General features: G+C 38.5%; 1 protein-coding gene and 1 long non-coding RNA gene across 3 annotated transcripts in view; one reads left to right on the top strand and one right to left on the bottom strand.

Moving 5' to 3' along the window:
* The window catches only part of LOC132403616 (uncharacterized), a 331,526-nt gene that overhangs the window by 122,105 nt on the left and 182,648 nt on the right, over positions 1-26,773 (bottom strand). The gene's annotated exons all lie outside the window — the stretch shown is intronic.
* The window catches only part of LOC132403613 (collagen alpha-1(VII) chain-like), a 414,548-nt gene that overhangs the window by 264,709 nt on the left and 123,066 nt on the right, over positions 1-26,773 (top strand). Inside the window, exons 69-83 of the mRNA XM_059987065.1 lie at positions 1,930-1,968; positions 2,065-2,124; positions 3,356-3,382; positions 3,648-3,683; positions 7,172-7,231; positions 8,597-8,722; positions 11,196-11,267; positions 11,457-11,492; positions 12,781-12,840; positions 15,113-15,157; positions 17,156-17,191; positions 18,602-18,637; positions 18,895-18,951; positions 22,491-22,562; positions 23,279-23,350. Coding sequence (XP_059843048.1) covers positions 1,930-1,968; positions 2,065-2,124; positions 3,356-3,382; positions 3,648-3,683; positions 7,172-7,231; positions 8,597-8,722; positions 11,196-11,267; positions 11,457-11,492; positions 12,781-12,840; positions 15,113-15,157; positions 17,156-17,191; positions 18,602-18,637; positions 18,895-18,951; positions 22,491-22,562; positions 23,279-23,350 — 834 coding nt within the window. The remainder of the gene's footprint in view (positions 1-1,929; positions 1,969-2,064; positions 2,125-3,355; positions 3,383-3,647; positions 3,684-7,171; positions 7,232-8,596; positions 8,723-11,195; positions 11,268-11,456; positions 11,493-12,780; positions 12,841-15,112; positions 15,158-17,155; positions 17,192-18,601; positions 18,638-18,894; positions 18,952-22,490; positions 22,563-23,278; positions 23,351-26,773) is intronic.

The following is a 26,773-nucleotide window of genomic DNA, read 5'->3' as shown; positions in this document are numbered from 1 at the left end:
CATTCAGTATGATCATGGCTGATCATCCAACTCAGAACCCTGTACCTGCTTTCTCTCCATACCCCACCAATCCCTTTAGCCACTAGGGCCATATCTAACTTAAGGAAAGTTCATGGTGATTTTCATATCAGCAGCCCAATATCACAAGACACACCCAAGAGTATTCAGGAAGCAAAATCTTTGTTCTCCAATGTAATTAACCATGCATGAAGAGTATTATATTCCATGAGTTAGAACATTACAAAGCTAAGTTGTGATAACATCCTGTTGTAATTACTATGATCTAAGCAATTTGATTTTCTCTAACTTAGCTGGTTGGATAGCTTAGTTCACTGGATGGAAGAGCAGGGTCACCGTGAACGTGGAAAGAGCCATTCCATTCTGCAGTATGCTAACCTCGATTAAGTTTTTGCCACACAGTTCCTAGGCAAAAACAGGAGGAAGCTGAGGCTGTCCACCACACGCAATGTGTGAGAATACAAATGTGCAGTAACAAGAGCTTGCATTTACAGTAGTTTCGCCCCCCTCCCCAGCTTGTATGCAAACTTGGCTAAATTAGCTGGCTCTGCTAACAGCCACATGACTTAGCAGTGAGAAAACCACCTTTCAAAAACAATATACATCTAGGATCAGTATGATTTGGGGTTCAACCAAACAGAATATTGTGACGTTCTGATTAATGAAACCTCAATTAGAGCAAATGCTGTGTAAATACTGCCCATGGGAGTATTGGCCCCACAGCCTTGGAGCCATTCATCTGTACAAACACTTCATGCAGCAGGCACTTGCCCTCCAATGGCATTCTGTGGAAGTCTCCAACCTTCTGTCCCCCTTCGCAGCTACTGCCAAAAACCATGAACCACACTACTGTTCATCACAAATCTCTCTCCACCCCACTCTCTCTCGAACTTTCTCCTGATTCCACCACCCTGATTGGCTGACACAACATTCCTAAGTTCTTATCTTTAGCCGAAAGCAAAACACTCTACCAGTAAGACACACTGCTTACGCAGACATTTGCTAAAATGAAATAGTTACAGCATAGCAGTAGAAATCTTAACCATGGCATTACAGTAAGAAAGTAAAAACAAAGTAAGCCATTTCTATGAATTTAATATCATAAAACATCTCAAGACATCTGGGGAAAGTTGATGGGAATGTGGAGGGAATAAAATGGACTCGTTAAGAAATGGGTGCTTGATGTCAGTGCAGATTTGATGGGCTTGATGCTGTTTTTTTATCATATTGTATCCCTCCATGGCATTCAGAGAGAAGTGTTAATTTAATAAATTTGACACTAAGTCATGTAAGGTATTAGGCCAGAACTTTGTCAAAGGTGTAAATGTTAATGAGATTCTTAAATGACCAGAGGTGAAAAAGTTAAGGGAGAAATTTCCAGAGTGTAGTAACAAAACAATAAAGCAAGGCCCAAGTTGATCGAGCAATTAAAAATAAGTTCAAGAGGACTGAATTAAAGGAACACAGAGAGTTTTGGAGTATTACAGTGAAAGAAAAGGCTGACTAGCTAACACTTCCATATTTTCACACATGGTTTGTAAGTGAGTGAATTATAAAAATGAAAATAATATATTATATTCTGGGGTAGCTCCAGAAAATGAAGGAACTATTATTATCCGACCAATCACCACCACTTTAAATCTGCCCAGCATTCCACTCTTAAATAATATTTTGATTTTTCAACACTTGCCTCTTTCCTGGTATTTTGATTTATCTCTAAATATTCCCAATACTAATGAATGTCATTATCCTGAAACTTTAACCCTGATTCCCTCTCCACTGATAATGTCCACGTCATCTTTCCAGCAAATTGTATGTTCATGTTAGATTTCCAGAAATCACAAAATGTAGCTCTTTTGTATTAGCATTGAATGTTATAAAATAGATTATTTTTATTAATTCTTCTCTCAGGACGATTACCACAGTATCAGGAAGTTAAAAAGAGGAAAGGTAAATTGTTTCCATCAGAAATGTTTTTCAATAATTTCATTAACTTTATGGATTGTTATTGTTATAATTAATCTGGTGTGAATTCTTACTCAACAGAAGAAAGCATTGAACATTGTTGCTCCTACACTGGCTGTCATCTCACTGAAAGGTGAAAAGGTAACATGCTTAGTTAAGAATTCTTGTTCTCAAATCCAATCAGGATCAACCTACTTAATGGATGTTTATGGTTCCTGGAGCTGAGCAAGAAGAATCTTGAACCTGAGTGACAGGCTTAGAAACCAGGTTCTACTAATGAGTTAATTTGATATACGGTAAGTTTCCTTCGTTCAGGTCTCAGACTACTGACTGTGTAACAGTCATCTATTTGTTATCATCAGCAAGGACAGCATTTATAGCCACACTTAGTTGATCATTGAGAAGACTCTGGTAACAATTAATTCAGTGTTACCCATGTGGCATGGGTCTGGATTCACATGTAGTCTAGTCCTGATGAGAGTGGCAGATTTTCTCCCTTGAAGTGGACCAGATAGATTTTTAATCTTTGTAGTAAACTGACAATCAAGAAAATATTTGGTTATCCTCTCTCCTAAGCATTAATAACTTGCTTACAAATATTTTTCTTTAGTGTATGAACAGGAAAAGGCAACTAAACCCTTGAGTTTGTCTCAACATTCAGTTAGTTTGCATTTGCTTGTCTGTTATCCTTTAATGGTGCTAAATTGAAATAATATTTGTTAAGATAGACAAAAGTTCTAACAAAATAGAATTTCTTCAATCTTGCACCCATCCTAACTTAGGAAATGCTTTCCACACCAATTTCAAATATGACTGTTGAGTAATTTTCCAAATCACAACTTTGTCCTGCATATAGAAATCCATTGCTTGTTCCTTTATTTTGAATATCAAAATTACAAATTTCAGGATATATTCTGAACAACTAAAAGTATTTTCACTTTACATCCTTTGCCACTTCAGCAAGTATTTAACAAGGAATATATCTCCAGGAGATAGCATTAAATGCACTTCATAGTCATCTCATTCTGTTGTACTCTACCTCCAAAATCTATTCTGTGACTTCACTATATTGTACTCATAGCACTACTGAAATAGGATTGGTCAATGCCACAAGACTGGTTTAGTATTTGGGCATCAACACCTTAAGAATACGGGCTGTCTTGTGATAGAAGAGGTTTTGAGGCTACCTTGAAAACAGAATCTAATTTTATGCATTTCCTATTTAATTCTTGAAGAAACTGGTGTTGAATATTCAATCTAAACTAAAGTCATTACTTTAAATTAATTGACTAATATTTGAATTATTTTCCACTTCACTTCAACCCAAAGACTGTCATCCACAGAGCCTGTTTGTCTTGTTTTTTTTTTACAGGGAGAACCAGGGATAAAAGGAAACCAGGTATGAATTGTCAACACTATGTTCACTTTATACTGAACAGAACTTTATGCCAGTTTTTGCTCCAAGTTTTGAATGTTATGTTAGCATTAAAATTTAATGTGAATTATCATTTATGTTGTACTATCTTGTTACAAACAATGAAATATACAAAATAAATCACTGAAAGTCTGTCTGAAACCCCTGTTGATGAAGAAGTCAATTAATCCATTAATATAATCTATTCTTTGTGCCACCAATGTGAAATAACTGTTTATTATAACTGCAGGGTGCCAAAGGGGAAACTGGTGAAAAGGGTCAAAAGGTAAGGTTAGGCACTACATTTATAATTTTTATTGTGTTATCTATGTTTCCTGCTGAGTTTATAGTGCTGACTTAAGTGGGGATTGTCATTTCTAGGGTATTAAAACTATTTACCATTTAGAAGAATATTTGCCTAACTCTGTGAATATCTCATCACTTACAGATGAAGCAAGAGGATATAGCACAATAAGCTGATGGTAACAAAATGTTCATTAGCAGGGCAAGTGTCCCTATTGCAAATCACTCTAGCCAACAGTTCATGGAGTGTTAAGAAACAAAAACATATGTCAAGGCAGGAAGCTTTAACTGACACCTTGGGGTGGGTAAGGTTAGTTTGAGAAGCCGGTGAGACATTTGGTGACAAGGGCCAGGTTACAGTGGGACTGCACAATTTCATGTCATAGATTTAGCGGTAATACTGGTAGAGGTTGAGTTACTGCTTTTCAGCTTCCAAGACTGCTCAGTGGACTTTGACATAAATCTCTATCTCCTGTCTCCATTTTCAAGCTCAGTGGAATTGCCCAAAGCCTAATCCAAAGTTCAAAGTAAATTTATTATCAATATACATATATGTCACGATATACAACCCTCAGATTAATTTTCTTGTGGGCATACTCAATAAATCCATAATAGAATCGAAGAAACACCACACTAACTGAGCATTCAACCAGTGTACAAAAGACAATAAAATGTGCAAATATAAAAACAAAGAAATAATAATAAATATGTAAATAAGCAATATGTGTCAAGAGAATGAGGTGAAGAGTCCTTGAAATTGAGTCCATAGGTTGTGGGAATATTTCAGTGATGGGGCAAGTGTAATAGAGTTAAGTTATTCCCTTTGGTCCAAGAGCCTTATGGTTGAGGGGTAATAACTGTTCTTGAACCTGGTGGTGTGAGTCCTGGAGCTCATGTACCTTCTTCCTGATGGCAGCAGTGAGAAGAGAGCATGACTTGGGTGGTGGGTTCCCTGATGATGGATGCTGCTTCCTGTGACAATGCTCCGTGTAGAAGCGCTGAATGGTGGGGTGGAGCTTACCCATGATGGACTGGGCCTTTTCCACTACAATTTGTAGGAATTTCCATTCAAGGGCATTGGTATTTTCATTCCAGGCTGTGATGCAGCCAGTCAATATACTCTCCACCACACATCTATAGAAGTTTGTCAAAGTTTTAAATGTCATGCCGAATCTTCACAAATTCCAAAAGAAGTAGAGGCATTGCTATGTTTTCTTTGTCATTGCACTTTTGTGCTAGTCCTTGAATCATGCTAGTCCTCTGAAAATGATAACACTGAGGAATTTAATGTTGCTGATGCTCTCTACCTCTGATCCTCCAATGAGGACTGGCTCATCGACATCTGGTTTCCTTCTCCTGAAGTTAATAATCAGCTGACAATGAATAATAGGTTGTTGTTGTGGGACCACTCCGACAGATTTTCAATCTCCCTCCTATATGCTAATTTATTACTACATTTGATTTGGCCTATGACAGTGGTGTTGTCAGCAATCCGGATCACGGCTTTGGAGTTGCGCTTGGCTACACAGTCATAAGTATAAAGCAAATAGAGCAAGGGGCCACATGTACAGCCACGTGGTTCACCTGTGCTGATGGAGATTGTGGAGGAGATGTTGTTGACAATCTGAACTAACTGGGATCTGCAAGTGAGGAAATGAAGGATCCAATTGCACAAGGAGGTATTGAGCCAAAGTCTTGAAGGTTATTCATGAATTTTGAGGAGATGAGAGTATTGAATGCATACAGAGCATCCTGATATCTGCACCTTTGCTGTCCAGGTGTTCCAGGGTTGGGTGAAGAGTTAATGAAATGGCATCTACTGTGGACCTTTGCTGCCGGTAGGCAAATTGAAGCAGATCCAAGTCACTTCTCAGGCAGGAGTTGATATGTTTTATCTCAAAGCTCTTCATCACCGTAGATATAAGTGCTAATGGATGACAGTCACTGAAGCAGGTTTTCATGTTCATCGTATAAATGAATCCTGTTTGAAGCAGGCCAAAGGCAGACAGCCAAAGGCAGAGGTTAAAGATCTCAGTGAACATTCCAGTCACATGATCAGAACAGGTCTTTAGTTCTTGGCCAGGTACCCCATCTGGGCCAGAAGCTTTTCATGGGCTCACCTTCCTGAAGGATGTTCACATGTCAGCCTCAGAGACTGCAGACACAGGATCATCGGGGCTGTGGGAGCTTGTGATGGTTCCTCCTTCGTTTTGATGGTCAAAGCGAGCATTGAAGGCACTGATCTCATGAGGAAGTGAGGCCCATGCTGCCCGTGTTCTTTGGTTTTATTTTTAACAGGTGATAACATTCAAACCCGGCCACAAATGTCAAATGTCCTTCATGGTTTCGGGTTTAGTCCAGAATTGCCGCTTCACCATGTAATGGTCTTCCAGAGATCACACCGTGACCTATTATCACTTTATTGGTTGCCAGTCTTGAAAGTCTCTGATCTGCCCGTCACTAAATTGCAGACCTCATGGTTCATCCAGGGCTTCTGATTGGGGAACACTCTCAACGATTTTGTGCATACACACTTCTCCATGACTGTTTTTATAAAATCCATGACAACCATGACGTATTCATTCAGATTGACAGACGAGTCCTTGAACATGGCCCAGTCCACTGACTTGAAGCAATCCCATAGCTGCTTCTGTCTCCTGTGACCACTTCTTTGTTTTCTTAATCTCTGGAGCCTTGCTTGTTAGCCTCAGTTGTATGTAGGTAGAAGGACAGCCAAGAGATCAGGTGTCCTGAAATGTGGTCTAGGGATGAAACGGTAGGCATTCCTTACCTTGATATAATAGTGACCTAGTGTGGTGAGATCTTTGGTGCTCTAGGTTATATGCTGATGGTAATTGGTCAGAGATTTCATCAAACAAGCCTGGTTGAAGTCCCTGTCTACGATTTGAAATGCATTGGGATGGACTGATTCTTGGCTGGAGACGACATCATTCAGTATCTCAAGTGCTTAATTATAGTTGGCTGCTGGCGGTATGTAATCTCCGACGAGGGTCAGAGATGAAAATGGCTCAGGTAAATAAAACGGATCATTTGGTTTTCAAGTTGAGGGAAGCCGAGTTCGACAAAAACACTACATCGGAGCACCACCGAGAATTTATCATAAGACACACACCTCTGCCTTTTCTGAATTAGCAGCTCGGTCCATCCTAAGACCACCCATTTATAGTCAGGGAAGCCTCAACAATTACCTCTCTTCCTACTCAGAGAGATCATTAGAATCTTCTGGAAATATGAAGTAGACATTGTGAAAGTATATAGATCAGTCAGTACTGAAAACTTACAAAAATAATGGAATTCAGCTTGTCTGGAAACCAGACAAGGAACATCAATGGTTATTAGACAAACTCAAATTTATAAATGGGTTCTGAAACTTCTGAATAAAATTTCCATGGTTATATTAATAATTGATTATTATCTGTGTTCAATAATATCTCCATCTTGTTTTACCAGGGAGAGCCTGGTGTTGGATTCAGAGGACCAATTGGCCAATCAGGATCTCCTGGACAAAAGGTACAAAGCAGCTTTCTGTTTAGTCAAAGAAGTCTCCAGCAGGATAGTCTGGACTGTCCAACAAGCAATTAGTTTTATACTATTCTGACCTTTATCCTCTTTACTTTTCTAATATTTCCATCAACTTTTCTAATTCTCTATTCACCTCCACACTATAGCAATGTACAGGGAGCAATTAACCCACTAACCCTCATATTTTTGGGATCTGGAAGAATCCACAGAGTCACAGGGAGAACAGACAGCACCGGAGGTCAGCATTCAACCCAGACTTCTGGGACTGAGAGGGAGAATCTTCATTAGCTGCACTACTGTGAACATTTCCTGACAGTTTTCTGACATCACGTGTCTGCTCATCTGTGACATGTTAGAAACCCAAAGCAACCTACTTGTATTCTTGTAGTTATAGATCACAGATATCTGCTTGAATGTCATTGTAAATTGCCTGTGATCCCAACAAAGGACTTTATCTGCCTTAACTCAGCTTTTATGAGGAGCACATGTCATCTCACCTTCTGCCTATTGTGAGAGTGTTACTCACTACAAAATCTCTAACCATTTCATGAAGGAGCTGCAGTCTTGTTTAGGGATCTTTGCTATCTAATATAGTCATTAATAAACAATATGGGGGCTGAGTGAATGATCCACAGATCTGTACTTTGTGCAAGTGTTGGTATTGTAGACAATGCTAAGCCACTGTAATCAGGGCTTAGGGTCTTGAGATATTGGTCCCATATTTATCAACTAATTTTTATAGTACCTTGATAAAGTGAAGTATAAATGTGTGATTTCATGTTATTTGTTCTACAAATGCTAGGATTTAAAGTGAGATTAGTGAAAGAAAGAAACTTGGGTAGCTTACTGTATTGTTACATTCAAGTTTATGACCAACTAACATGAAACTGTTGTAAACATCTCCACCACGGTCTGTCCCAAACCTGGCTGTGAAAGGAGGAGGGTTGGGCATGGGGCTAACAACGCCATCCCAAAAAAACCCAGAGCTACAGAAATGCCAACAGAAGCTGCAACAACCTCCTCCCGAGAGAAGGAGGATCTTCATCTAAAAGACGTTTTATGTGTGGTGAAGCTGAAGCCCAGGACAGAGGTCTCTGGTGAGCTGCTACCGGTCACCTTTGCCCCAGTAGGGGTTTTGGGCTTCAGAAGAAGACTATTGTGAACACTATAAAATGGATCATGTTATTTTGTTCTTTTATAAAACCTTAGTTAGGCCATAGTAAAATAATGCAAACATTTTCAGCTTAAGCTTTTAGAATATTTTGCACCTAAAACAGCAATCTATATCAGAACAAATTGAGACACAAATCTTCAAATGCTGCTCCAATCCTAAATATGATTTCTTTAAATTAGGGTGAACCAGGATTAAGAGGTCCTCCAGGGGCTCAAGGTATACAAGGCATTGCAGGTAATACAGGAATCCCAGGATCCCAAGGTGCAAGAGGTCTTCCAGGAGAGCCAGGAGTGCCAGGCCTTAAGGTAACTATTAAAACAAATATTGTTTTCCCCAGTTTAAACACTTTCATCTGTTCCATCTGCCCAAAGCAACTGACTTTGAGGCACCTTTGTCCTTACTCCTGTGAGTAAAAATGGTTCAATCGGGCTTAGTTGTTAAGCTACATGTGAAGGCCAGGAGTTGGACTAGGTTGTCAGAGGCTATATGAATGTACATACACCATTGGGAACATTTGAAAGATAGTGGACGTTTAAACCCACTGCCTTCCCCAACCGTGACAACCTTAAAGAACAATGGCATACATACTTTGATAATAAATGTACTTCGAACTTTAAATGTAAATTTTGACAGTCTCCCACTGTCAATTGTGACAATATTGTAAGTTTGGAATTCCTTCCCTAAACAACTTTGTTTCTCTATTTCTATTTTTCCCCTACAATGCTCCTAAAGTCTACCTCTTTGAGCAAGAATCTGTTTTAACAGCTTATGTGGTTCAGTGTGAAATGTTGTATGACATGGTCCTTAATGTACTATTGGATATTTTACATGTGAAATATACTATATAAATGTATGTTCATATTTTTCTTTAATTTTGTATTACAAAATTTGGGGCTGTGGTGACTCATCCTCTCTTGAATATTTAATCTCCTAGAGTACTTACTAAGAATCCTCACTCAACTAACATCAAAATACCCAGGAGACCTTACTCGGTGAAATATTTTCATTTTAGTCCTTGGATTTTAATTAAAAGTCATCCAAAAGCCACGTTTCTGAAAATTGACAGCAGAAATTTAATGATTGTTCCAGCATACAGTAGAGATACGTTGATTAGGTTAGGGAAGGAACTCTAGTCAGAGTTGAAGATGTTGCAGAGCTTTTAATGAGACTACTTTCTTGTAATTGTCTGGGTGACTCAAATTAATTTGTGCCTGATGATGCTTGCATCATCCAACACATCAGAGTAATAAAAGTCATTTAGCCCATTGACTTTAATGCAAAGCCTCAGTGATGAACCTTAAGGATTTTCTCTCCAGTTTTGAAGTTAATTTTTGCTTCCTATTATCCTTAACAACTATTAATTTAAAAAAACTAAATTCAATTATATCAAAATCTCGCAGACAGAAGAATGTAAATGTTCAGGAAATTATCCAATAAAGATTATTCCACTCTAGTAAAGACTTCAATACTTCACTCAGTGTCTTTAGGATGCTCCTAGCCTTTTCAGATCCTAAGAAAGTTCTCTAATTGAGTGAATTTACTAGTTAGTTCATTCAACAACTGACAGTCAAAAGAGTCAGTCACACTTATTTTACAAGGCAAGTTAGCTTGTCAAAGCACATTTTATTTCATAATAATTTGATTGTAAACAGACCTAGCTGTCTGTTGCTTCATCTTAAATCCTTTCAGTTCTGCCTTTGATTCCTCTTCAACCTCTACCTCTAATACTTTAATAAAGTGTCCCTTCTCTTTTGTTACTACTTGTCCTAAATCTGTTTCTAGAAATCATGAAATCTATAGTTAAGATCAATCATCACAACAAGGTGAACAGCTCAAATAAATGAATTAGTTCCACAGGATCAATTTTAACGTTTGCATGCAGGGAGGAAAGGATAGCAACAGTGCAGTCAGATAGCATCACAAAAACAGATGAATGTTGTTGGTTAAATAATTTACTTTGATAAAATTAAAAATGCTTATGTTATAAAAGTCCTCATCTATCAACTGAGGGAATGATCTAGGAACCGAATTATCGCCAACCAATTGCAAAAAGTGTAAAATGTTGAGTATACATGAGGAAATCTGCAGATGCTGGAAATTCAAACAACACACGCAAAATGCTGGTGGAACACAGCAGGCCAGGCGGCATCTATAACGAGAAGCACTGTCGATGTTTCGGGCTGAGACCCTTCAAAGGTCTCGGCCCAAAACATCGACGGTTCTTCTCCTTATAGATGCTGGCTGGCCTGCTGTGTTCCACCAGCATTTTGTGTGAAAATGTTGAGTATATTATTTTTCCTCAATAATCTTGCATTTGGATATAGTTTAAACTGATTTAGGATTAATCTATTTTTCTTGGTTTACCAACAAGTCACAGTTGCTGTATTAAATAGAAATATTTGTTTAATTTGGAATCATGGTCAGCACTGACATCATGGACTGAAAGGCCTGCACCTGAGTGCTACTGTTTTAAGTTCTCTTATGAAAATATGGCAGAGTTACACAGCTAATTCCGATCTTAAGCTTATGCAGTAAGTGCATGTTCCTGTCGCAGTAACAGGACAGCATTCAGAAATCAAAGTTTGGCTGAAGATTACTTATCCTGTTGGAATGGATAATGTAGACAACTATCACTGTTCACATTGCCTCCTCTCACTGAGCTCAGTGAACTGAATGGCTCAAATCAGCGTTCTTTCTGATGTTATGGTCTTTAACAATTGGTCATTTTGAATTTATTCATTGAGGATTTATTAACAATAAGTTTTTTTGTTTGAATAGGGTATTCGAGGAAGAAGGGGCAAGAACGGATCACCTGGACCACCTGGAATAAAGGGACCAGCTGGTCAGGAGGTAGGTATAGATGTTGTCAGTACAGATATTGGGATAGCAGGGATATTTTTTCACCCAGACAGTAGTGAATTTGCTTCGGCATCTGGCTCAACTTACATCATTTATTCATTTCAGAAACTAACTTTAAGCCTTCCTAAATATTTCTAGCATCTGTTTCACACATATTGTTGTTTTTTTTTTATTTTTCAGGGACCTCCTGGAAAACCTGGCTTCAAGGGTAACAAAGTAAGTAAACTTTTTTCAAATTATCATCCTCGGTTGTTTCAAGCTGGCATACAGTGTGACAATGTTACTGAACTGTTATCCCAAACATCTGAGCTAATCATCAAGAGCACTGAAGTTCAGGCTTAGATGTGCAAGTTTGAAAATTTGAATTGAAACTTATTTTTTAAAAAGCTGATATAAGTAAATTCAAATACAAACATTTGTTTGTGTTCTTTTGGTCGGAAGCTTTACATTCGTACCAGCACTGGTCTACCCATGACTGCAATCTCACTGGCAAAGTGAGAGACTTCCTGCTGAGTGACCAGTAAGGCATGGCGATATGGAAGAATTCCTGCCACATGGACTGCAAGACGACTAACCAAACACCTTCTGAAATGCACTAATGGATGTACAATAGAAGTTAAAAATGCTTAGTCATACTGGGGATTAATGGCAGAAATTAATTTTCCTTATAGCTGTTTTAGGGGCATTATTGACACCGCGATTTCACAGGAGCCTAGCTGACCATAGAAAACATTAGTTAGGTTACATTTGAAATATTGTGTGTATTTCTGATCACCACTCTACAGGAAAGACATGATCAAGCTGGAGAGATGATGAAAAGTTTCACAAGGATTTTGCCTGGAATGGTGGGTTTGAGTTATTAGAAGAGATTGTATAGACTGAGTATTGTTTCCTCCCATGAGAGATGGCATGATACCGAAGCAGATTCACGGGGCCAAATGGTCTAATTCTGCTCTGTATCTCATGGTCTATGTCAAGAAAGGAGAACTCACTATTGCAGATAGTGAATGAAGGAAATAATATTGATTACTTTAAGGAAAAGCAGTACAAGGATATGAGGAAGGAGGAAACAAGCTTATACTAATTGACTAAGTTGAGGAAGGACAGGAAGAATCTTGTATGGAATTGTTTAGTCTGAATGGTCTTTTCCCATCTTAAGAAAAAGGTTGACATAAGGAAATCATTGGGAAATTGCTGTGATTGTTATCTCTGGGCCACAGAACACATTGGTTTGCTGAGCTAGGAGCAAGCATTAATTCTTCAGTGCCCTAACAATTCTATGGAGGAAGATCCAAGGATATCAACACACCTCTACGGATAAAATGTGATACCCAAAAAAACTCTTTAAGGTTGATGACGACACAGGTGCAGGTAAAGTATTTTTAAACATAGCCAAAGAGATTTAGATTCAAGTTGTTTTGATATCAAATTCTGTATTACTTCCAGCTTTTAAATTAAGTTTATCATTTCTCAGAGTTTAATGTTTTTTAATTATTTATCACAGGGTAATATTGGATTGGGTATGCAAGGACCACGAGGTGTTCGAGGTTTTCCAGGTTATCGGGTGAGATCTTATAAAGCTTTCTTTGAAGTTCCACTATACAACTCTTGTCTGTCCCCTCTCCATCACTACTACTATGCCTAGATTTTCTTCTCCATCATACTCTACAACCTCTTCCCATTTTCTCTATTAACCATCCTCTTTTTTATCTTCACTTTTTCTATTTTTCTCACTATTCAACTCACTCCCTGTTGTGCCAAAAGTTAAGGACTGTTCGCAGATCTGATGGAAATAAGCCTTGCACACAACACACTTAATTGCTAGGCTACAAGTGGAAACACGCCTGAGCCCGCTTAACTGCAGCGCCCCGTTCCAATTGGTCCACAGTGTTAGTCGCGACCTAACCTGTATGATCCCAAATACAAGAGTGGTGTTCATTCTTTTAAACCTTGGTCACTTCTTTCCACTCCTACCTGGGTCGATCCTTCGGCCAGGTCAACCCATCATGTGACCATTGCTTTGGGCACTACAGGCTCAGGTCTGCAGGGACAATACCCCGGTCACCTAGCAACCAGGTCACCCTAACCCGCATTTCACACATTTGATCCCAGCAATTTTTCTTTGTGCTTTCTGGCTGACATTTTAGGATTCTTACTACACTCCCTCTCTCTAGTTCCTCTCTTGTTCATTATCCATTTTTCTATTTATTGCTTTCTTCCTCTCATTCTCCACCACACAATTTCTCTCCATTTTGCCATTCTATTGGACTCGTTCTCTGATCTCTCTATCTGTATCTTCTTCTCCGTCTCATTCTATACACTTTCTCTTTCTCCATCATTCTCTTTCTATCTAACTCTCAGTCCTCCCACAATTTTCTTTGGTCAATTTATCTCTCTCCATCATTCTTTATTTCCTGGAGGACTGGTGTCTTCCCTGCAGATTTATATGTAAGTGGATTAGAAATTGATTATTTGCTAGCTGTGCAGAAGCCATGCAGGAACTGTTAGTAAATATAATTCCTTATTTCGTGGTGAAATGTCTTTACTTGAATTTGAGAGATTACAGTAACCACTGTACATTAACCAGCATTTATCTCTACCTGTTTGTATTACAAACTGAACTCTGCAATATTCCAAATGTGGTCTGACCAATGCATTATAAGACCTCGGCATTACATCCTTTCTTTTATATTCTAGTCCTCTCAAAACGAAAGCAAACACTGCCTTCCTTACTACCAACTCAACCTGCAAGTTAGCCTTTAGGGAATCCAAGCCCCTTCGCATCACCAATTTCTGAACTTGTTCACCATTTAGAAAATAATCTATGCATTTATTCCTTCTATCAATATGCATGATTATACACTGTATTCCATCTACCACTTCTTTACCTATTCTCCTAAATCTGTCCAAGTCTCAATCTTCCTCTTTCTGTTGCCATGATATACCTCATCACCATAATGTAATTACATCTAAACAAATCTCATTAAGGTAACATTTCATATTATTTCATGTCTCTAGCTGCTTTGAAATGAACCAATGTCAAAAATTCTCCCCTACTAACAAAGATAATTGTTAGTTTCTTTCTGTGTGTGATCATTTTTTCAAACCTGTTTTGATATCATGATAGTTTTAGTTTGAATAATAGCGGTGAGACTGGTTTATAGATACAATCAACTATGCCATCTGGATGAACCCAGCACATTGGTCATATTTGATAGCATTTTAGAATACAGAGAGAACATCTATTAATACACACGTTACAGATTGCATTGCAAACCAAAATCTAATCACCCTTCCATCAGCCCATCATCTACACACTCTTCCACTGTTACCCTTCATCACTACTCCCATCTGCCTTCCCTACCTACTTCAGTTCCATACTCCATCTTCCTCTCGTATCAGATTCCATAATCGTCGTCCTTTACCTGGCTCACTTTTCACCTCCCAGCTTCTGTCCCTATTTCCAAGCTCCCCTCCTCTCTCTGCTTATCACCTCTGCTTACCTGGGTCCACCTCTCACTCTTGCTCTCCCCCTTCCATTCATCTTTTTATACTGACTATCTCCTTTATATTTCAGGCCAGATGAATGGTTTCAACCTGAAATGTCCATCTATTTCCCTCCACAGATGCTACCTAACCCATTGAGTTCCTCCACTATCTTATGCATCACACACAGAGGAATTCAGCGGGTCAGGGAGCATTTTATTGAATGGAATAAGATGGGCTGAGATCATTCACCAGGACTCCACCAACTTTATTTGTTGCTCCAAATTCCAGTATCTGCAGTCTCATTAGTCTCCAAAAGCTAATCAACGTTCATTTTGAAAAACTTCTAGGGAGGCAGTGGTGCTCCTGGATCTGTTGGGGAAATGGGGCCAATGGTAAGTTTCTGGGCTGTGAGTAAATAATAAGCATAAGGGGGATAAGGATTGTAATTAACATTTTCTCCTTATTCTGCATTCCTTGCACCACAAAATAGTCACTTACAAAATACATAATAATGTTGTAAGTGGAAATGTTCAAGGCTCTACAATATTCTTCATGCAAGGATATATGAAATATTATGGGTCTGAGCTTCTGCTAGTTCTCTTTGCATTCCTTCGGGATGTTATCTTGTCAGATTAAAGTAGATTATATAAAATTTCCTTCTACAACTCTGTTGACTGCTGCTTCCATCTTGTTTCTTAATATGGACTCCATTAACTTTCTGATTAAAGAGTCAGTAGCTGCCAGGTGTGGTGTATGATATGGTAGAAACATACACCCATTTACAGACAATTAGAGTCTTTTCAGTCATTGATTGTGTAAATAACTCTGATTCATTCTCATATCTCCTCCATTGTTGATATTCTAAGGATATGGTGTGGGTGGGGTGGGGTGGGGGGTTGGATTTTGGCTTATTCTGACCTGGAACCATCAAAGCCACGGAGAAGATATAGCACATTTGCTGTTGCATGCTACATTGTTAGCATCCTACCTAAAAAAAACACTAATCATATTAATAATCTCCAGTTAATTATCATATTTTATCCTTCAGGCAAGGAAGTTTATATTGTGGGCACAAATGTGGATAAGGCACTTCAAATCAAGTCAAGTCAAGTCAAGTCACTTTTATTGTCATTTCGATCATAACCTGTTACAGTACATAGTAAAAATGAGACAACGTTTTTCAGGACCATGGTTTACATGACACAGTACAAAAACTAGACTGAACTACATAAAAAAACAACACAGAGAAAGCTACACTAGACTCCAGACCTACACTGGACTACATAAAGTGCACAAAAACAGTGCAGGCATTACAATAAATAATAAACAGGACAGTAGGGCAAGGTGTCAGTCCAGGCTTCTGGTATTGAGGAGTCTGATAGCTTGGGGAAAGAAACTTACACAGTCTGGTCGTGAGAGCCCGAATGCTTCGGAGCCTTTTCCCAGACGGCAGGAGGGAGAAGAGTTTGTATGAGGGGTGCGTGGGGTCCTTCATAATGCTGTTTCCTTTGTGGATGCAGCGTGCAGTGTAAATGTCCATGATGGTGGGAAGAGAGACCCCGATGATCTTCTCAGCTGACCTCACTATCCGCTGCAGAGTCTTGTGATCTGAGACGGTGCAATTTCCGAACCAGGCAGTGATGCAGCTGCTCAGGATGCTCTTGGATACATCTGACTTGAATTACCAAAACCAGGCAAATGAATCATGGTTCAAAGGGCTCAATCACAACGGCAGTTGCATACACAATTCCCAGCTATCTTTAGTGTGTAGGTTGCGGGTTTCCTATATATATATATATATATATCAACACATAATTCACAACCACATTGATGGGTTGCGACTGCCATTTCAGACATTCTTCTCTAATTAAACTAGTAATTATGTACCTAATTAAACTAATCACTTCTGCCTGCACATGATCCATATCTTTCCATCCATATAAAAGCCTCTTAAACACCTTTATTACATCTGCCTCCATCACCTTTCCTGGCAGTGTATTGCAGGCACCCACCATTCTGTGTAAAAAAAAACTTATCCCACACATCTTATTTGAACTTACCCCCATCACCTTAAATGCATGCATTAGACAATTTGACTCTCGGGGAAAACACCAGCTAACTACTCTACCCATCCCTCTCATGATCTTAAAAATTTCTGACACATCTTTCCTCAGCCTCTGCCACTCCAGCGAAAACAACACAACTTAGTTTAACTTATTTTTGTAGCACATGCCCTCTATTTCAGGTAAATCCCAGTAAATCTTTTCTGCACCTTCTCCAATTCCTTCACACACTTCCTAAAATAGAATAACCCAAAATAAATGCAATACTCCTAATGCAATCTTAATATAGTTTTATAAAGCTGCATCTTTCTTGTTTCTTTCTTGCAGGGTCTGAAAGGATTACCTGGTCGAAAAGGAGAAAAGGTACAAACTTCAACAGTGTTGAGAAAATAAAGGATTGGTTATTAAATTCATTTGATCATTAAGCACCAAAGATTATTTTGCCCTTTGAATCCATATGAAAAAGCTTTCTAATTTGTCCTCATTTCTATATTTTCTTATGACAGAAGGCATCTGTCTCAGCCCGTTGAATCCAGGCTAGGTCATAGAACAATCTCACTCCCTCACAGATTTTCCTGTTATCTATTTCTCTCATGTTCCCATTAACTTCTCTCTCCCCACTGGATTGTATACAGGTGTACATGGGCAAATTACTAAGGCGATTATCAACCAATTTTCATTCTTTAGGATGTTCCCATAACTCCTCTCTCCCCACTGGATTGTACATAGGTGCACATACAGCAGATTACTATGGCAGTTACTCTGCCAATCCGCATATCTTTAGAATGTGTGAGAAAAGTAGAATTTCTGAGAGAAACTCATGCAATTACTCTCCCATTACTCCCATTTCATGTGCAACACCTTGTCAAAGGCCTTCTGAAAATCCAAGTAGACAGCATCCAACTGAGACTCTCCCTTGTCATTTTTAGAATTGTTCTCGTATCAAGGAGACATTCTTCAGGCTATTAAATTGTCCCTGCTTAGGTGCTGCTGAAAATATTCTTTGCCATTAACACTTTCAACTATTCCAATAATTTCCTGGATGTATCTCATCCTTTACAAACATAATCAACATTCTACTGCATGTCTTCTTCCCTGAACTACTTACTTTCAACTCCAAATTCTACTCCAATCATGCTCTGGATCTTCCCATTACCTTCTCCTCCTTCCAGCACAGTGCTCCTTCTCCTCCTGATTTCTTCATTCTTTCTACGTGGCACTTTGTGCATTCATACATCCCTCAGACACAGCGCTGGTGATAACACCCAGGCTTCACATTCCTGTTCCATTCCTTCCCTCACCCCCTCAATCTCCCTCTTTTTGAGACACTCATTAATCACCCTTTTCGCTCATTGGCTGCAAATAAACTGCCAGTTGCAATGTTCCCTCTGTTATTTTTACAGCTCCATAAACCAAACATTGTCTGAGCAGCAACTTTTACACAGCCTGAAAACTGAGAAGCACTTGAAATTTTTTTTTGTACTAGGCATACTATGAATATTTAGAATGAAAATTGAAAATTCACATACCATTGATTTTATTTATTAATTGAAGTGTATAATGAAATATAGTATAACAACGAAAATCTTTCAAGTTTTGTAAGCTGCGTCCAATTCCAGGTGTGTGGTAACAAAGGCTATGTGCACAAGAGCATTTACTGCATGGCCCTGCAGCTTAGAGTGAACAGTGGCCATATGTCATCAGTTCCAACGATTTAGGAAATGCTTTAAAAATTTCCAACACTGATTGAAAATGTCTGTTCTTTTGTTTCAGGGAGATTTTGGGATGGTAGGGATTAAAGGTGAAAAGGTAATTGAATCAAAATTATTTCTGGACTCTATTTTATGATATAGTTAGAGTATAGACACAGACTAGTTAGTCCTTGAGTCTGCCATTAATATTTTCCTTATTAATGACCTACCTGAATGTCACTCTTGCCTGTTTCCCCCTCTTTTCAATATTTCCCATTTAACAAATAATTTATGATTGCCTTTTTCAAAATATTTCTGCTCTATGATTTACAATGTATTCTGAATTTTAACTACTTACTACATTTTTCCCTCTAGGGAGACCCACATGGCATATCAGGACCCCAAGGATATAAAGGAGACAAAGGGGATCCAGTAAGAATACTCTATTTATAAAACTTGTCTAATATTATCAGACAATTTGCATTAATAACCTTGCAAATGATTTTCAGTCTTTTTCAGTGAAGCATTCCACTAGTGATTTATTAACAAAATATTTGCAGTGACAGAGGGAAAATGCAGGGGAATGGGACTAACTGATCACTCATTCAAAGAACTGACATAGGCAGCAATATAGTGGCCTGAATGGCCACCCAGAGTGTTGTGTAAGAATACAACAAAATAGGAGCAGATGTAGGCCACCTGGTTCCTCAAGACTAATCCATCATTCAGTGTAATTATGGCTTACCTGCTTCAGGCCCTATTTCTCGTTCCCTGTGAGTTCCCATGGCGCTCATTTCCCTGATCTTTCAAGCATTTATATACTTGCTCTTTAAATGCCTCCAGTGATCTGGCACCACAACCCATCATGTAAGGAAAAGATTCTCCTTTCATAATGCTGACACAGTCAATCCCTATGTTATAGCAATTCATGTAACAGGAATTTGCCCTTACAGAATTCACAATTCTCAACACAAGAAACTGAGATACATAATAAAATTGGCTCTTACAGAATTTATGTAAAAGTAAGGTAATAAATAATCAAGTGTATGATACGTTTCTTATATCTTGTTATCTGCACAGACGATGTGGCTTTCAAAGGAAGAAAGTGATATTGAATGTTTTCTAGGATTTCAAACCCCATAATGCAGAGGTCACCTGTAGTAGATTGAAATACCTTCTTAGATATTTGGTTTAACCAGTAGATAACACTAATGACTATAATTAATAAGTAGGAATGAAACTTAGACAATGGTTTGCTCAAAGGATGAGCATCTACAGTAAGTTCCAATTATCAGCTTTGACTCTGTCACAGCAGACTCATCTCTGAGAAAGTCATTACACTAGAATCCTGAATATATAATTTATGCTGGTACTCAGGTGCAGTACCTTTAGAATCGTGGACTCTCATTGATGTCATCCTTTGATAAGTTGTTTACCCTACAGCAGAAAACTAAAGGTCCTTAAGAAGGTAAAGATGGAATATGAAAGTGAACTAGCCCGTAATATTAAAGAGGATACCAGAAGTTTCTTCAGGCATATGAAGTGTCAAAGAGAGGTGACAGTGGACATTGTATCGCTGGAAAGTGATGCTGGAGAAGCCGTAAAGGGGGACAATGAAATGGCGGGCAAACTCAATAAGTATTTTGCATCATTGTTCACAGTGGAAAACACTAGCAGTATGATGAAGTTCCAGGTGTCAGCAGACATGAAGTGCTACCGTAGCTAAACAGAAAGTGAGAGGTCTGAAGGTAGTTAAGTCACCTGGATCACCCCAGAGTTCTGAAAGACGTGGCAGGAGAGATCATGGAGGCATTAGTAATAATCTTTCAAGAAACACTAGATTCTGGAATGGTTCCGGAAGACTGAAAAATTGAAAATGTCACTCTACTCTTAAATAATAAGTAGGATAGACAAAAGAGAATCAGTTTGGCGGTCCTTATGCAGGATTCCGTAAAGGTTAATCTGCAGGTTGAGCCTGTGGCAAGGAAGGCAAATACAATGTTAGCATTCATTTCAAGTGGCCTAGATTATAAAAGCAAGGATAAAATGCTGACACTTTATAAAGCATTGATTAGTCTGCAATTTGAGTATTGTTGAGACTTTATAAAGCACTGGTGAGGCCTCAGAGTATTGTGAGCAGGTTTGGGTCCTTTATCTTAGAAAGGAGGTGCTGAAGATAAATAGCATTCAAAGAAGGTTCACGAAAATGATTCCAGAATTGAATGGCTTGTCATATTAAGAGGGCTTGATGGCTCTGGACCAGTGTTCATTAGAATTCAGAAGAATGAGGGGGTGACCTCATTGAAACCTATTTCCTTTGGTAGGACAGTCTAAAATCAGAGGACACAGCCTCCAAATAGAGTTACGTCCTTTTAGAATGGAGATGAGGATGAATTTCTTTAGCCAGAGAGTGGTGAATCTGTGGAATTCTCTGTCACAGGCAACTGTGGAGGCCAAGTCTTTGTGTATCTTTAAGGCAGAGTTTGACAGATTCTTGATTGGTCAGGGCATGAAAGGATACGGGGAGAAGGCAGGAAACTAGGACTGAGAGGAAAATTGGATCAGTCATGATGAAATGGCAGAGCAGATGTGATGGGCCAAATTCTGCTCCTATATCCTATGGCCTTATCCCATTTTCCCTTTCCCGTGAATGCTAAAGTCATCATGCTATTCAAAGAAGATGAGTCAAATTTACCAGATCAATATTTATCCTTTAATAAATGTCTGTTAAAGAAGATAATTTAGTCATTTATTTCATTGCTATCTTTGGAGTATGCAATAAGTAATTTATTATTACATCAGAATTGGCTGTTCTAAGTTTGAGAATAGTGCTCTATAAATGCAAAGTACATTATTGAAGTTTTGTCCATGGAGGAGTTAAAATATGGAAGAAAGCATCAAACTCAAATAGATCAAAGACAGTGGAAGCAGACAAACCAATTGTCCTTGTTCTTGCCATGTGCTTGAAGGAATGGAGGCAGCCATCTTGTGAAGCTGCTCTGTCACCAAAACAGTTTGTGAACTGTTTGAGAACTGACTCTTGCACTGGGATAATCTAATCAGAGCAATTGAATGTGGATGCAAGATATTTTTGCTATTGACCTGCTAAATCTAAAATCATTCTCAGATAAGCTATTAATTGTGTACAATAGTAGATTTGCAGAAGTAATCTCACTATCATGATCCAGTTTCTGAGTGATCTGGTTTGACTAATTTGAACCAGAATTGAAAGGAACAAAAGAACTCACCTAAAGCATGAAGTTGTGTGGCATGTGAAGTGTTATAGGTCAGTCAGATGACCCTCAGCCAATAACACTGAAATGCAACATTTGAACTAGTAAGTTATGAATATAATAACAGAGGATTCAAATGCAAAATAGCAATAACTCTGGAGATTACCCAGTGCAAGGAACAACCCCTATGCCAGGGGCTAGGAGAAGCAAGATCGATTGTCTGGCCAATGGAAGGTCCCTTGTTTTGGTGTTATAAATTGGAAAAGTGGTCTGAGTGAGTATTGGTACAATGGGAGCAGTAGAATTCATGTTTTAAGTTGGCCTAGGGTCAACATGTTTATGTTGTTGTTTGTTCAAAGACAATACAATGCAATTCAATTAATTAATGTTGCATAGAGAATTTCTTAATATAGTCCCATTGATGAATGGTCAACAATGCTATCAAAATATCTTATAAGCCTGGATAAGATTCTGCTTAAGAATAGGACTGACATTAATATTGATGAGAGATAACCAAGAGCTGAATGGAACTTGATGGCTCCTTGCTGCTGGAACCTGGGAATGCTAAATCCATAATGTTTAACCTTGGGTGGAGAGTAGAGATATTTTGTGCAAAACTATGTACAACCATTTAAAGAGATTAAACATTGGATGGTATGTCATACATTTCATACCATGTGTTGTAAGAACAAATTTAATGGTTGTGTTTTTTGATCATGCAGTTTCTTTATCATGTAGGGTAAAAGGGGCCCTCCTGGATTCGATGGTGATAAAGGAGAGAAAGGTGAAGATGGACCCCCAGGACTTAAGGTGAAGATTTCATCCTCAACTATTGTTGTGTTGAGATCAATAAATAAAGACATTCTTTCAGACCAAAGCCTTATTTCTCCTTCCAAAAGCTACTTCTTTCCACTACCGTGGAAGCCTACAACTACTTAACCTCAATCTGCAGTCACTCAAGCTGTCTGCAAAATATCAGTAAACATTTAGCTAACATTGCAAATTCACAGTTTGAGGGAAAAGTTGTTTTTAAAAGAATAATAGATATCTATTATTCTATACAATAATAAATATATATTAATTATATATTGGGTATAAGGAGCAAAACAAGAGTATTTGAGGGAGAGTTTAATAGTATTGGAGATCTACATAGACAGGGATAATCAAATGTTGCATTAGATACATTCAAGTAAGTTAATGTAGCTCTTTTATCACAAAGTTTTCATTTCAGATGGAACTGTTTAGAAAAAGGACTGAAATGATCCCAGTTCTTTTAAAATTCTAGGTCTCTTAATACAGCATATCATTCTGTACCAGTATACTGAAGATGAATGTTGTTAGTTTTGACTGAAAATTTTTGAAGGTCAACCAATTCATTCTATTTCCACAGGTGGGTAGGTGGATGGATTAAAGTCTATGAGTCAGTTACCTATTCGTGATGTGCTCTGTAATTCGATAAAATGTTCTTCCAGATTATTAAGTGATTGTCTAATAATCCCAGGCCATTTTTTAACGTTTCTTCCAAGGGTCACAAAGGAGAACCAGGGTCAAAAGGATCAATGGGTTTGTTTGGAGCCAGAGGTCCAACAGGACAAAAGGTTTGTGCTACTACTTGACCTTGATTATGTAGAGAGCCACAATAATTTTGAAATATTACAATAATGAAGCTTGAATTGTTTTAATAGTAATCTGAAACCTTTAAGTTATAATTACTGTCTTCCTTTTGATAGCTACTGTCTTGGCCATTTGACTATACTGTACAGTTGATTTTCAGATCTGGTTACCACCTGCTAACAGAAACTACAAGACCAGTTTTAAGAATGTAGACACAGTCCTGGAGATTCTTGCAATGATTTTACCATTCAGTTCAATCATAGTTGGTGTGGATTGTCTCCATCTTCCTCCACTGGTTATTGCTATGTTTTGTAACTCCAGAAACTAATCAAAAGGAAAACACATGAGCCAGACTATTTATGTACTGAGTTTTTCTTTTCTTTTCTTTTAATGGGGTGCTCACATATTACATGGTGGCGTAATGACGTACACCATTGATACTCTTCTTACATATAACCCATAGTAAAATATGTAAACAAAGAATACTTAATCAAACAGTATTTTTACAATGTCACTCAAATATTACAAAAAAATTGAATACACTACACTCCTCCCTGCTTAGCTATAAACTCAAACCCAATATAGAATGCATCTCAACTCAAATATGTAACATATTGCTCTCTAATCATTATATATAACCACATAAGGATGTTCCACTAACTTATATATATACACACACACACTTCCATCTCCCAACTCTACCTCTAAACCTAACACCTACACCCCTCCCATCCACAGCATGTAAATTCCAAATTGTCCCATTCAGGCCTAAAGATTTAATCGCTGCAGAGGATTTCTTACCCTTCTCTTTCATGACAAGGAGGGTCACTCTGTGCTCGATAGGTAACACTTTGTTGTCGTGAAACAATCTCAGTTTCTGTGGCCTCCTCTGTGGTGGTTGTAGGAGATGTTCCTGGAACTACCATTGCTCACAATACTTTCTTTAGAATCTGGACAAAGCTTTCTGCCAAGCAGTTTGTAGCAGGGTGGTAATATGTTCTTATTCCATTCATTTTCAGAAATGACTGAAGTTGTTCCATAACAGACAGCAGTCTATGTCACTGACTAAACGTTCTGGAACACCAGTACTTGAGAAGAGTTTCTCAACACATTCACAGTGTGCAAAGCTGTATTGGAGGGTATTGGGAATACCTCAGGCCACTTCATAGCTGCATCCACTACCAAGAAATTTGTGCTCATGAACGGTCCAGCAAAATCCACATGAATCCTCTGGCAGGGCAACATAGGCCATTCTCTGGAATGGAGAGGCACTTCTCTTGGCTTCATCTGGACATATGATTATGTCCTCCAAGAAACATAGCCCATCTCCACACTTGTGCTGCTCCTGTTAGTGGAACATCCTTCTGTAGATTGAAAATAGAATTCTTCTCTGCATTAGTAAGGGAATATAATGCAAAGGCTATGTGATGTGTACTTCCATCATTTATAACATGTAACGTAACTGCTCCTAAACCATAAGGTGAGGTGACACAGGCAAGCTTGTCTGGAAAATGTGTATTATAATGTGTGAATATAGTGTCTGAAGTCACCATTTCCTTTGCCCTTTTGGAAAGCCACCTTACACTATTTTGCCCATGTCATTTCTTCCTGATCTGTAGTAATGAGTTCAAGGGTTAGAACACAGTGGCCAGATTTGGCAGGAACTTGATATGGTAATTGACAAATCCTAAAAAGGATCACATTGTGATATGTCTTTGGCCTTGGGGCATCCACCACTGCTCGAATTTTCTCAGCACACTGTGTAATCCTTGTGCATCAATAGTGTGAACACAGTAAGTGATGCTTGGTTTAACGAATTCACACTTGTCACGTCACGCTCAGAGCCCATACTCTTCTAAGTTTTTCAACTCCACCTTGAGATATTGCAGGTGTTCCTTGCCATTCTTGTCAATGATGTCATCCAGGTAACATTGAGTGCCTGGCAGCATTATAGCACCTAGTCCATAGCTTTTTGTCAGAGTGCAGGTGCAGATGCTACTCTAAAAATAGGCCTATTATAGAAAAGAAGCCCTTTGTGAGTGTTTATGGTGAGGAATATTTTGGTCTCTTCTTCTATCTCCATCTGTAGATAGGCCTCAGCTAAGTCCACTTTGTTAAAGAGTTTCCCTCCAGAAAGGTTTGCAAAGATATCCTCCATCCTGAGCAGAGGATATTGATCTACTTTCAGTATTGCGTTGACGGTGACCTTGAAATCACCACAGATCCTGACAGACTCATCCTCCTTGGCTACCGTTGCCCATGAAAACTGTTACCATTTCCACTCAACTTTGGGAAGAATTTCTTCAGCCTCTGTGAGACCTAGCTCACTGGCAACTTTATCATGGAGAGGTATAAGGAACTGGAAAGGCTTTAAAAAAATGTGGTGTGACATTTCCACTTAACACTATCTTACCCTTGATATGTTTGAGTTTTCCATTACTATCCGTGAACACTGCTGTGACATCATCCAGTACCTTTCTTAATTTGCTTTCAGCTGACTATTTAAGGGGATGTGGCATGAAAATGGTGGATGGATCTCCTATCAAGTTGTAGTTGTCTCAGCCGCTTGCATCCCCACAATGCTGTCCCTCCCGTTTAATTACCACATAGAAGCCAAATGTGACTTGTTTGTTGTTGTATTTCACTGTTCGAATAAGAGTTATCTTTTCCCCAGTACAAGTTCTTAGTTGGATAACTGCAGGCTTCAGTTCAGTATCTTTGAAATGTTGCTCAAACTCAGTTTGTAGAATGACTGAAACAGCCAAGCCAGTGTCCAATTCCATTTTAATTAATTTGCTATGGTGTAAGCCATATTGTTTTTCTTGTTAGTTTTCACAATGTAAATCTCAAGACTACTCAGTCCTGTATCACTCTCTTCATTATCGGATTTTTCATCCACAGCATATAGATTAGTGCTTCTTTTGAAACTGCAACTTGATTTTTAAAATATCTTTTTCTCCTCTCTGTGCCATCCATTTATTTTGTCTGCCCGGCATACTCTCTGTATGTGTCGTACTTTGTGGCATTTTCTGCAAGTTTCACCTTTAAACGTGCATTGTTCTAGTGTATGTGAGACCCTGCCGCAACGATAGCACAATTTGTTCAACCAGTTTGGTTTCTATTTAGACATTGCAATTTCGTTCACGCTCACTTTCATTTCTGACTGCAACTCACTGATATAGTGATTTCAACTACTTTTAATTATGAGCTGTGCTTGAGTTAGGAACTGTTTTTGAATGCTTTCTTGTAAGATCCCACAAAATAAACAATCTCTCAGTGTGTCATTAAACCCATCACTGAACTAACAATGTCTGGATAATTTCTTCAGTTCAGCCACGTACGTTGCAATGAACTCCACTTTGTTATGAAACCTTACGTATTCTGCAATCAGCTAGGGTTTTGATTCT

Source organism: Hypanus sabinus, chromosome 13 (genome assembly GCF_030144855.1).
Source record: "Hypanus sabinus isolate sHypSab1 chromosome 13, sHypSab1.hap1, whole genome shotgun sequence".
In the NCBI taxonomy this organism is placed as follows: Eukaryota; Metazoa; Chordata; class Chondrichthyes; order Myliobatiformes; family Dasyatidae; genus Hypanus; species Hypanus sabinus.
This window is presented reverse-complemented; position numbering and strand designations above follow the sequence as displayed.